The sequence below is a fragment of the Hyla sarda genome, chromosome 6 (assembly GCF_029499605.1).
Source record: "Hyla sarda isolate aHylSar1 chromosome 6, aHylSar1.hap1, whole genome shotgun sequence".
Lineage (NCBI taxonomy): Eukaryota > Metazoa > Chordata > Amphibia > Anura > Hylidae > Hyla > Hyla sarda.
Window position 1 is genome coordinate 116542016 of NC_079194.1, and position 13587 is coordinate 116555602.

The 13587-nt window shown below is 40.4% G+C and overlaps 1 protein-coding gene across 5 annotated transcripts in view; it reads right to left on the bottom strand.

The window, feature by feature from the left end:
• LOC130276014 (solute carrier family 26 member 6-like) overlaps nucleotides 1-13587 on the bottom strand; it is a 61324-nt gene that overhangs the window by 13762 nt on the left and 33975 nt on the right. For all 5 annotated transcript variants that reach the window (XM_056524806.1, XM_056524802.1, XM_056524805.1 and 2 more), the window contains 11 exons: nucleotides 10744-10908; nucleotides 9308-9460; nucleotides 8580-8662; nucleotides 6786-6933; nucleotides 6058-6171; nucleotides 4347-4424; nucleotides 3292-3387; nucleotides 2839-2945; nucleotides 2510-2579; nucleotides 1873-1965; nucleotides 1658-1798 (listed from right to left, as the gene is read on the bottom strand). In XM_056524806.1, the coding sequence (XP_056380781.1) occupies nucleotides 1658-1798; nucleotides 1873-1965; nucleotides 2510-2579; nucleotides 2839-2945; nucleotides 3292-3387; nucleotides 4347-4424; nucleotides 6058-6171; nucleotides 6786-6933; nucleotides 8580-8662; nucleotides 9308-9460; nucleotides 10744-10908 (1248 nt within the window). The remainder of the gene's footprint in view (nucleotides 1-1657; nucleotides 1799-1872; nucleotides 1966-2509; nucleotides 2580-2838; nucleotides 2946-3291; nucleotides 3388-4346; nucleotides 4425-6057; nucleotides 6172-6785; nucleotides 6934-8579; nucleotides 8663-9307; nucleotides 9461-10743; nucleotides 10909-13587) is intronic.

The following is a 13587-nucleotide window of genomic DNA, read 5'->3' on the forward strand; positions in this document are numbered from 1 at the left end:
CTAATAGCTCTGGTAAAATAAACACTGAGCTGTGATTGGTTGGGAAAACCAGATTCTTTTGGTCTCATACAGATTAATAAATCAAAGCCAATGTGTTTATCCATAAGGGACAAGAAGTAACCTAGAAAAATGTATTAAAACATTGACTGTCTGTAAATGTGTATAGGCTGATGAACTGATGCTCTGGATATTTATACAAGCCAGAACTAGAATTAAAATAAAGCCAAAACAGCATCCTGCCTGCTTGTTGATGGTTTCTACTCAGCTGGTAAGGAAGGTATATGATATAAATTTGGGGATGAAAGATTCGTTTTAAAGAGCATGCCCATTTTTGAATACCATTTGCATAAATAAATAAATACTTAAAAAGGGGCTTATATGTTAAAATGTATACTCTATCCACAGGATAGGGGATAACTAGAATAAGAACGGAGTCCCTTCTCCCCTGAGTGAATGCAGTGGTGGCATGCATGTTTAGTGACGCTTCATTAACTCTATACAGGACTTCTCTCGTACAGCACTCGGCTATGTTTGAGATTCCCACAGACAGGAATGCGCTTGTAATTAGGCACCAAAGTTCTGTGCTTAGCAGTGTATCAGACGCAGCACGCTTATTGAAGGAGTGATTAAAGTCTGCGCTTGGCGCTTTTCAGTAAAGAGTCATAAGGCATAAATTGAAGTTAAAATTTATGCTAGCTCGGAGCTGGTGTAGATTTCTGAGGCTGCCTGGATTTATCACAACGTGTACGATATGCAAGTCTTTGTAAATTCCTCCCCATTATGTTGTGAATTTGTCATTGAGATTTACGGTGATTCTGCAAGAAAATCTGCATGCAACTGGTGATTTTTTTAATGTGTATTTGTGACATAAAGTCTAGTACTTGTGGAATCGGTTCGAGTGCCTAGGGCAGCACAAGCTGTATATACAACCCTGACCATAGAGGGTGAAAGGAGCAGCAGTCTAGCTTGCACACTGCTACTCCATTCATAAGCGGGACCATGAACCTCCATTTTAGTCATCAGTGGGGGTCCCAGTGGTCAGACCTCCAACAATCATCTAGTTATCCGCTATCCTGTAGATAGGGGGATAACTTAATCTTGGAATGACTCATCTAAATTTAGACAAAAACTTAACTCACTTTGTAAATACATATACTAAATGTATCTTGGATTATAGCCTGTATAGCCCAGGAGCTGTATTCACAATGCTGTAGACCTCAGAGCTACAATTTCCCAGCCACCCCTGCTTGTTCAGTATTTGCATATAACATGTTCAAAAGATTTGCATGCTGGAAATCTTTGTGTCAAATGTACAGTAATCAGGAAAAACCATCTGTGTCTGCAGTATAGACGCCCAGCTAAGCTGTTAGGAGTGTGCCTGTGACAAACAACTGGGAATACAGCTGTGGACTACAATATAGAATCAGAACAAGACAAGTAATTTACTTACAAAAGTAACTTTTCAAGTAGATTATATGTACATATAAATAATGACATAGTGGAGATTTATGAAGCTATCTTCTAGATTGTCTTTGTTGTCCATAGCAACCAGAGCTGGGATTTAAATTTTACCAAAGTTCTGGTTGCTATGGCCAACAAAGAGAATTTTACTATAAGACAGCTGTCCCATCAGTTGTAGAAATTGAGTAGTACATACTTTTTCTTGTGCAATCTCAGACTTCTTCTTCTGCTTCTTTAACCCTTTCTTCTCCTCTTTCTCTGCCTTTTCCTTCAGCTGCTGCTTTTTTTTAGCTTCTTTCTTCTTCAGCTCAATCAGTTTATCCACATCAATACCACACTGGAAGAAGGAAACAAACACTGAAGCAAAAGAGGGGAGACATGGGATTCATTCTTAGGAATCTACGTACCCACCATTTTTTTAACAGCATTTGCGTATAATTCGGCATTAGCAAAGTAAAGAGTACATGAAGACCTGAAGATCTTAATACCGGGAATCTGGAAAGCCTACAGGATAAATACCAAAGATTTATTAGACATGTATTCAGCATAGTAATATCTAGGGTGGGTGCCAAAAATGTACTTTACCTTGGTCATGGTATATAGACACAGTGCTAAGGCAGAAACGGGAATATGGCTTTTCCACTCCTCTGGCCTGTTGCAGCACTGGAGGTGGTCAGGAAAGCCCAAAACAGTCAAAGTGGGGAAGTAACCAAATGGCGTAGTCCAGCAGGATACTCTATTTACATAACTCTGGAAGCTACGTAAATGGCATGGCTAGAGGGGTTACATTAAAGTCAAAGGGAGTTACATAAATTGTGTAACATCCCCACTTTGGCTTTTTTTGGCTTTCACAAACACCTACAGCACTGCAAACAGGCCAGAGGAGCAGAGAAAGCTGAGGAGCGAGCTAGGACAACCCCTTTAACTTAGTAGGAAGTTGGCTTCAAGTAAGAAACACTAGGTATGGAAGGGTTACCTTTACCCAAAATATAGAATTCACACAGCCTGTCAATATTTAGTGGTTGAGTAACCATTTAAATCAACGTACCTGCTTATATTGCGACATATCTCTGTAAATGTCTGTACTGGAAACTTGCCCAAGCATTGAGTAGTGAGGCCTGTGAGAGAACAGATGACCAAATGTTGTGGGAGTATCAAATAAAAATGTACCTGTATTAATGCTTTATGATGGTAATAACAAATCATAATGCATTATATGTCCTTTTACATAGGGCTGCAACAAAACATTCTACCACATCAAATCAAAATGCAAAAAAACAAAACAAAAACAAAAAACCGTGGTATGACGAGAAACTCAGCTCTGCTACATCTACAGTTACATCTTTGTAAATTATTGGTGGAATAAATTGTACTAACCATTGGGTCCTGAATATGACGGTCAAAAGGGAAAACGCTATTGACACAGCCAGACCCAGGTCCAAGTTTAGGAGTATTGTAGCTGTAAAGGTCACCAACCAAACCATCTGTAAGATGAGAACACATCAACGTAAAGAGATGACCGCTCCATGACAAACCCACTCACAGCCTGAGAAAGTTTTCAGCCCTGCTGTACATCACCATGTACCATACAGTTAAAGATGTCTACTATTATCTGTTGTAGTACCTCAGTGGATTGACAGGAAATTAAAAAAAAAAAAAACTTCCTGACCCCACGAATACTAGTTTGTGTCTCCAGGTACATTTATATACATAGATGTGACTGATATCAGCAACTACTTTTGTTATGCAATCATTCATTTAAACATTTCTAATTTAGGGTTTGTTACCCTTTGAAGAAACAGTCAGATGGGGTAAAGGAATATTTCTTACCAGATCGATTTTGTTTGATCTCCATAGTGCTGGAATATCCATGAACTGCTTGTAGATTCCCTTTAAATTTACAACAACCACTGATGCCAGTATAGCCTGGATGAGGTGAGAAATAAGAATACAGTACCCAAACTTAAGGATTACTGATATACATGGATTCTGGAGGTACACAAGAATTCAGTTCTAGACAACTGTTCACTAACAGCAAACGGGGAAAGAAAAACTTACAAGAGCCTAAAAATCTGGTTGGTCTTGCTTGCACTCAACTGTAAAAGTGTTGGTAGTTTGTAGGTTTTTCAAAATTTTCTAGACTGTATGTATTCCTGTCCGATAGTCAAGAATCCTAAGTCTACAGCTACAGAGTTATCTTGCAAAGTAAACAGTATTTCCTTTTTAATAAAGCAACCAAGCTATACCATTTCAGTGCCTATAGGGACTGTTCCCCAACTTTCCTCTTGTTCTGAGAGGCATACGTTCTACATATTTTTATTTATGTGTATTTATTTTTTTGAAAATACGAGTCAGATTGCACTGAAGTTTGGGCATTCTGTTCCTGATTCAAGGCGACAATAGTAAACAATACTTAGAGTCCAAATTGTCAAAAACTTTTTGACTATTTTAGAAGAGCCACACAATCTTTTTTGCTTGGATACAGTTCAATGTCACATTACATTTTATGCTGTGGGCCCCTGCTTATATTAAAGGGCCACAGATACTCAACAGATTGAAATAATAATAAAAAAAAATAAAAAAGTGTTAATGCTAAATACAGAAAAGTCAATAGCTTTATTATAACTTTCTGAAAACAGAAGCATGTTACCCATTAACAATATTACTTCTTAATTTAAAGGTTATCTGATGTTTACACAATACTAATATTTCTCAATGTTCTTGCAAGAACAATAGCTGAACAATATCCTTCATTGTATACAAAGCCTTATTCTCTAGCTTGTACAGGTTGAAATAACCTGACCTGACACATTGTCACAAGACACTTTACTGCAGAGGACAAAGACAGTGTTCTGATAAACTCACCGTGGTGAGACTGAACTCACTTTTGGCAAAGACTCAAACAATTCACCAGCCTTGAGAATGATGATGAGGATAACCAAGGCAGATACAGCACCAGCTACCTGAACACAGAGAGGGATTAGTTGTGGATGAGCTATAAAGGTCCAAAAGGGCACTCACAAAGAATCATAAGAAGCAACATCAATGACATCTTGTTATAACAGGACTTATATAAAATCTCTGATTATCATAATAGCCCCCTATTCACAAGAAAATAACTACTATAATACTGCTCTTTAAGAACAAGTATATAACTACGACTTTCTCATTTGTACAAGAATATCACTACTATAATACTGTCCCTATGTACAAAAATATAACTACTATAATACTGTCCCTATGTACAAGAATATGACTACTAAACTACTACCTCCTATGTACAAGAATATATCTACTATAATACTACCTCCTATGTACAAGAATATAACTGCTAAAATACTACCTCCTATGTACAAGAATATATCTACTATAATACTGCTTCCTATGTACAAGAATATAACTACTATAATACTACCTCCTATGTACAAGAATATAACTACTATAATACTGCTCCCTATGTACAAGAATATATCTACTATAATACTGCTTCCTATGTACAAGAATATTACTATAATATTGCAGCCTATATATGCAAAGGATATAACTGCCCTTATGTACAAAAATATAACTGTTATCATACTGCTTCCTATGTACAAGATTTTAACTACTAAATTAATGGCCCAATACTGCCCCCACGTAGAAGAATATGACTACTATAATACATATAAGTTTCCTAAGTAGAAGTACAGATCTAACAGGTATTCCTATTTATGAAGCAATGTGTCTACATGAATAACAGCTGGTGGAAGATCAAGGTGATGATTGGAGTTTGCAGCATTTGACCTGAAAGTCTTAAAGGTGTATTCCAGGATTTTTTTTATTTGACTATGCTACAGGGGCTGTAAAGTAAGTGTAGTTCATTATAGAATGTCTGTACCTGTGTGTGACGGTTTTCTCACAATTGCGATTATCGCCCCAATATTTTTTTTTTAACAGCATACAAAATGACTCATGTCTCGGGATTTCCCAGGTTGCAGTGCATCGAGACCTGACCTCAGTAGTAGGGTGATCAGAGGGAGCCTGTCCTGCTTCAACTTTGCAACAGCTGTAGGCCCCCTGATTAGAAAACACTGTGGTTCAATGGGTGTGGTGGCTGATGTGTGGGAGGAAGGAAAGTGACCTCATACTTGCAAGCATAGAACTGTGGGATGTGTAGTTTAGAGAACAAAATGCAACAGGAAATGCCTAGTTCTGGCAGGTAAGTACTAAAATCCCCTTATGGTAGATACACCTTCAATAGCTGTTGGCTGAATGTTCGGGTGAACAAATCTCTCTCTTCATCTCCCCAGATGGCCGAACATTTATGTATTCTCAGTGGAGAGAGAAGGGGTAAGCTGCTGCCAGAAAGATGTGGCAACTGTTTATCTCTCAAAGCACAAAAAGGATCAGGCAATTAAAATCCAAGGTTCCCAATCCTTTTCTCCCACTGGCAATCAGTTTGAGGAGAGCCAGGGGGGCCCTCTTACATCTTAATCAGTCTGCTGTACCCACCTAGGTTGGCGGATTGAGATGACTATTTTACTAAAATCTTTGGGGACATGAACAGTGTTCTCAGTAAATATGGAAAGCGCCTTATTATAAATTTGAAAGCAGCACCTGACTGTTTCCTCCCGTACTCTCCTGGACCAGGCTCCGAGACATGGCTGTTCCAATAGTAAAACACTGGAAAAAGCTTCCAAAAGAATTACTCAGTCCTAGAGCTATGAGCTCCTGCAAAACAAACATAGAACATTTATACACAGAACATACTGGAAAAATCTGTATATTTTAATATAGTGATGCTTGAAACCAGAGGCATTCCCACAAATCATACAGCTTTATAGATAAACTCAGATTGGGCCCTGTTCCTGACTATGTGTTTTATGCCTTTATTCATTCTGCACAAACTGATGGTTGCCAGCTCTAGTAGCCACCTTGAGTATGTATGACTTAATATAGCTTGTATTGAACTCTTCTGTATGTCTGAGCTTGTCCTGGTGGTTGTTTCAGGGAGCTGTTATGACTATCGTGGCAAGAAAGCAGTTTTGTGAAAGATAAGGAGGACAACCAGAGTTTGAAGTATTACAATATGGAGTTAATTAGAATGCATTGGGAATGGTTATTTATTTATCAGGACTACACCAAGTAAGAACAACCTGTTAATAACATGCATAGAGGATGCAGGAATAAATATGAAACTTAGAAGAGAAGCTTAAATCTAAATTATTTTGCCCATCACTTGGGGATAGCAAATACAGTACCTGTTAAGTCTCAATATATGTTTACTTTCTTATTGTTCATATGGCTTTATAATCATACAAGAGATTTATTAGAGGAGATCTCACCTGGTTACTGTCCACATTGTAGCCATGTTTAACAGCAAACATTTTAACTAAAGAGATTGTGAAAGCATAGACAACCACGGCTATAGCAAAAGCATTGCCAACCACACTGGCAAACAGGTCAGTTCTTGGTACAATGGGAGCCTGTAGCCTATAAACAGGAAAACAGAATGCATGAAAGCACAGAACAATAGACCACATTCATTTGAATATTGGTACAAACTAAGATTTGACCTCTCCAACTATGTTAGTATGAGTTACATATTCATACAGGGATGTATATTTCCAATGTAAAATCAATAGAGGGAGGAAGAGAAGCGATCACTGACATCTCTGGCAGCACTTGGAAGACAGGAAAGGTTAAATTCCATTTAGCCCCATCGATTTTGCCCCTCAGAGGCAAACAAGGACTATGCCTCCTAGGCTATTAAACAAGGACTATGCCTCCTAGGATATCACAATGTCCGAAGACCTAGGCACCAATGCCCACCCTGTGATCGAACTGCGACCTTGCGCAATATATGTTTAGGTCTATCACCAACAATAAAGGTACACTCCATAAATATAGGGCTGCTCGGCCCGGGGACCTGGATACCGGTGATCAGCCTATGTGAACCGTAACCAATGGTAGAGAACAATGAAAAAGACACACACAGTCTTAAATGGCGCTGCCCAGAGAGACCTCTAGGAATCTGTTTAGAGATGCCCAGGGTAATGGAAAGTTAATTTATTAAAACAGTGTACAACAATTATGTCTTTCAGGGGCATATATTCCCTCCACAGTTTGCAGTCTGAGGAAGTCTGAAATATAACTTGCTGTCCTCTGTGTTTTAGTAATGAACTTCCCATCACCCATGTCGTCTGGAGGTTTCTCTGGGCAGTGCCATTTGGCACTGTGTCTTTTCAATTGTTCTCTACCCCAAAGAATGAGGGAGCCCCATAGCAAAACGATGAGTGAACATAATTGACAGCTCAGCCAAACATGCTACTGCTTACAATGCCATCAGTCTTTTCTTGAGTCCAAAATGTATCACTAATAATAAATACTTAATCGTGGAGCTCTTATTTTCTAGCTTTACCAAAGTCCAGTAAGTGAGGGCGGGACCAGCACAACTCTGTGCTCACTCCTGTCCTATCAGACTCCTGTTTAAAAACAGAGGAGTGGGTTACAGAGCAGCCTGCAGTGATTAGATTAAAAGACCCAGCACAACACAGCAGACTCAGGGAGGCAGTCAATGCATGGTGAGTGAGGGCAGGTTCAGTGCTTGCCTCGAACATGCCTCTTCCAGAGCAGTGGATGTCAGAATGAGTGAGCAGCAGAATGGTGGGATTTGTGGTGAGCCAAATACAGAAGCTAGACACATAAAGACATGGAAAGCATATACATTACCTAGTGAGTAACACATAGAAGCATAAGTTTTTTCTTTGATATGACAGGTACGTTTAAAGAGACTGTCACCTACAAACCCCCTTCCTTCCCTAAACTATGGTAATCAGAATAGGTTAAAAGATGGCAATTCTGAATCTGTAATTTCTTATCTCTCTACTCACATTCACCTGCAAATGGTCTGTGAACTGTATGTTATATAATGCAGATGACTGGTATGGCTCCTTAAAAATTATACGTCTAATATCTGTTTCAGAAGCCACTTCACATCTGTCCATATCTTGTGTTTGGCTTTGCAGTTCTGCTCCCCAGAGAAAATGAGGCTGAGCTGCAATAACCACAAACACGTGGACAGGTGTGGAACTGATTTTTGGAAGAAAGTAGCCATGTTTTTTTTATTCATTACTTACCCAGTTGGGATGTGTCCTACAATAGCCACATCATATGCTCTGTTCAGATTTACACCATATGATATCCCAGTGGCAACTATTAGCTGAAAAATGAGACAAAATCCATATTAGAATGAATGCCTGCTTTCTAAATACAAGAGGTAAGCGTGGAATACATGATTAACAATATGTGGTATGATATGTGAATAATACTTATTTAAGTAGAATCATGTGACCAGAGGCATTTTGTCTTAGTGGGTACTTCCATTCACATAAAGAAAAAAATTGTGAGTTTAGGCAAAAAAAAATAAAAAATGCACATCAATGCAAATTGGACTATCACATACAAGGTTAATAACCTTTATAAAGGCCCAATAAATCCGATTACATGTTCATGGTAAGGCAAGTAAGGATACGCATATAAAGTAGAAAAATACATTGAAAAAAAAAAAAACACTTACAGACCATGCAGTACAGAACATGTGACGTGTTGAAAAAGAGGAAAAAACGAACCTCAGAAAAGGCAGAAAAAAAAAATCTAATTCAAATCTAATTCAAGCAAATAATATTAAGACCTGTCATTATTGGGTTAGGTGTAATAAATACACCTTTGTGTTGTGTCCATATCCTGGCTTCCTCAGGGGAAAGTTGCAGTACATTATACTGTATGTATGTTTGTAATCATTTTTAATACATTTTAAATAAAAACATATTCAATCAAAAAAGTATAACTATAGCAGGATACTCACTGTGATCAGTTCTATAGGTATTGGTATCCGAATCTTTGAGTAGTATTTCTCATTGAGAAATTTCACTGTTAACATTAAAACAATGGCAAGAACACCACAGAAAAGGGAAGCCAAGTTGGTTTGAGGGATTTTGGAACAGAGATTGATAAAGGTCTGTGGAGGAAATGAATATTTACCAAAGTCTATTGTAATCAAGTATTTAGTCAAAGATAAAGTCAGCCTATAGACAAAATTAGGGTAAATCTAAATATTTTGTCAAATCATATACAAATGTTTTGACTGTTTTGGGTCTCATAATCCATTTGAAAAATACAAAAAGGAGAGAAAAAAGATATACTAAAATGCAGCGCACACCTATCAATAACAATAATATTCTGTATAAAATATTATTCTTTATTAGCATATTATATACAAAAATACACAGTACAATTAAAAACTATTAAAATCCTCTAACCAGAGCAACCTCCTACAAAAACATGAGAGGAGGATATAACCACCCTAAAGAGGGCACATGTATATAAATGGTAGGCAGATAATACTGCTCAGTCGCTCTAGAGCCCCAACCTCATGTGTAAACCATTTATGTGGTAGAAAAAAAACAATATCTAGTGTACAAAGTCAAATTACACGGTATAACATCAAAGCAAAGTAACATTGCCATGAATGTAAAAATGAATGTAAAAGTAAGGCTGCATTTGCATCATGTTTGCAGCCTATTCCTGCCGTATCCAGCTGGGGGATGGGAAAACCGGGCGCTAGTATACTACAGTTTTAGGTCCGGTCACAAAACCGGATACAGAGCAAAAATGAGCCAACTGGAGTCACTGTTTGACTCTGGTCGGGTCATTAATGTGAATGTGTTTCGACGCCGATAGGGCTGGGGTACGGGAGTGCCTGGCTTACCCATCCCCCAGCCGGATTCGGCAGCCGTAGGCTGCAAAACATGACGTGACAGCAGCCTAAAACATGCAAACCAGTGCAAGATACCAGACGGGGACAAGACTGATGCAGGTATAAACAGGTCACAACATGTGCCCCCCACAGAGCCCCACATGTTCTGTCACTGTTAGGCAACTTTCTCAGGGTTTCATAATCCATTTGAAACACACAAACTTCCTTAACCAAACATATTCTGTTCTGATGGATAAACATACTTAACTAACAGCCATACATGTACCCTGTATATCCGTGTAATAACATTTAGGTTATAGCAATTATGTAGCACAGCAGTTATTAACAACTTGGCGTGTATAAATCCATAATGAGACCAGACAAATATATTACTGGGTCAATATGTAAAAACATATGTAAACATGTCAAAGTTGTAGCTCATTTTTACAAGGCTGGTTGGATAATTGGAAAAGCAGCTTGGTTGCTATGGACAATTTATATATTTCCTTAAAATTAAATGTAGATCTTATCCTTTGTACACTTACGTAAATCAGAGACAATGGGTGGCTCCGCTGACTTATCTCCACACCCAGGATACTTTTAAGCTGAGATAGAGTCACATGGATGGCAGCTGCACTGGTGTAGCCCCGAACCAGGGGCTCAGAGAGGTAGGTTACTACAAAGCCAACCTGTACGAGTCCAAATAAGATCTGCAAAGAATGAGACACTTTAGTTAACAGTGTAGTAGTTATAGTAGTAAATAAAGAAAAAAGGTGTCCTGCACTCACCGCTTCAGTCCAGGTAATCCTGCTCGAGGCCGGATGAAGCGCATTCCTATGCGTGAAACCGCCGGCAGTTGCCTCTGAGCGCTCCACTATCCATGTTCTCCGTGTTCGAGTCGTGACCCGAGATGGGAGCAGGATTACCTGGACTGAAGCGGTGAGTGCAGGACACCTTTTTTCTTTATTTACTACTATTTGGTGACTACGGTCTTTATTGTCCTAGCACCTCCGCTGCCAGGGTGGATTTCCAGACTAGCGGGACGCCGTCTCCATCTCGTGGTCTTAAGGGCTTAAGGTATCGGTGCCACTGTTGTTTCTTTTTTACTTTTAGTGTAGTAGTTATATTCTTGTACATGGGGACAGTATTATAGTAGTTATATTCTTGTACAAAGGATAGTATTATAGTAGTTATATTATTGTAAATAGCGGCAGCATTATAGTAATAATATCCCTGTAGATTTCGGGCAGTGTTATAGTAGTTCTAAATCTGTACATAGAGGCAGTATTGTAGTAGGCATATTTTTATACATTGTGGGCAGTAATATATTAGTTATCTTCTTAAATGTGGAATGGTGCGCTATGATAATGATATTTATGACTTGCTATAATAAAATGCACAACAAAAATAGAGAAACACAGCTGCACATCCACAATATGTATTTTGATCTACTTGCTTCTCAGCATAAGTTCAAAAACTAACAGGTTGTTATTATACATTTTGATCAAAAAGTACAAGCCCACTCGCCATGTAAAGGCCACCTAATAACACTGGTGTAGCGCTGGGCGGTGACCACTGCCTCAGTGACACCATGCCCACAGGGAGAATGACCCAATGGGCAGGCAGCCCACTGCTGCCCGACCAAGCCCCCGGTTCCGGGCCACACCACCCCACAGACAAAGCATCACAGCAACAATGGCCTCCACAGAGCACCACACCAGTGTGAACACCTACCATGTGCTCCCTGCCAGAGGGCTGGGACACTGCTAGACGGAAACTCTTATGTTTCTGACACATCATAGCAAGATTTCAGAAGTTTTGATCGGTGGTGGGGTCCTGGTGCTGAGACCTTTATAATCACCTAAATGAAATGGGACACAACACTCAGCTGAGTGCTGCTACTCCTTTAGTTGTTTTAAGTGCTGCTTGGCTCTGCTATGAGAGCAGTGTATGTAGTGTGCAGATATGTTGAAATCTAACTGCCTGATAGTGGATCAGACAGTTAGATTTCAGCATGTCTGATCCTTTCATTCTAAAGATAGATAAACAACTACTAGAGGAGTCTGGCAAGCAGTTTCTCCAACACATCCCCCCCCCCCCCCTGAATGTGATTGTGTATGGGGGAAAGTGGGTTGAAAGAGACAGCTGATCCAGCCTCAGATTACTGGTGACTCTAAGTGGAGCGCTTTCTATTGGAGTGCCAGAGATGCCCAAGTACAGAGCTCAGGTCTCTTAGTGCTCCCATAGAGAATGAATGAAGAGTGTGCGTCTATAGCACGTGCTCCTCTCAGAGAGCCGGGGCACCGGGCAGGAGATTGCAGGGAAGTCCCAGCCGGCAGACCCCCATGATCAGACACTTATTCCCTATTCTCTAGATAGGGGGTGAGTTGTTTTTCGCCGGACTACCCATTTAACTCCTTCCCGCAAATGGACGTGTATACACGTCCATTTTTACTGTGACTTAACGCAAATGGACGTATATACACGTCCAATACATTTTCTATCACCATGTCCGTTGGCATGGTGATAGAAACGTCATCTCAGCTGTTCTGGACAGCTGACCGATGACACTATGCAGCTGGGGACCAATCAGACTGGTCCCCTGCTGCTGTTCGTTGTCATTAGTCAGTCAGTGACTGACTATTGACAAGGACTTGCGGGGTTACGGGCTGATCGGGTCTCTGGTGACCCGATCGCCCGGAAAATAGGGATGATCGGAGCGGTCAGAGACAGCCCCGATCATTCTAAGGGATAGGACTGAGGTGGCAGCTGCCACCTCGCTCCTAAACCCCTGCCATTGGTCGTTAGGGCTAGCGACCAATCAATGGCAGGAGGGGGGCGGGAGGTTAAAGGTGAAATCCCCACTCTGCCCACCCTGAATGTCGGCGCAGAGCGGGGGGGGGGGGGGGAAGATGGTGGACGGGTTCGGAAATCTCACCTCACACCCGGACTGACGATCGCAGCGGGACAGGCAGCACGGGACCGACGGAGGCAGCGGCGGACGCAGCAGTAAAGATCAGCCCTTAGTGATCTTCACTGCTGCATTCCAGGAGTTGCCAAACTACAACTCCAAGCAAGCCCAGACAGTCCGGGCATGCTGGGAGTTGTAGTTCTGTAACATCTGGCCCTTCAGATGTTGCAGAACTACAACTCCCAGCATGCCTTGACAGTCTGGGCATGCTTGGAGTTGAAGTTTTGCAACATCTGGAGGGCTACAGCTTGGACACCACTGCACAGTGGTCACCAAACTGGGACCCTCCTGATGTTGCAAAACTAACTCCCAACATGTCTTTTGGCTGTCCGTGCATGCTGGGAGTTGCAGTTTTGAAACAGCTGGAGGCACCCTTTTTGGGAAACACTGAGTTAAGTAACAAACTCAGTGTTTTGCA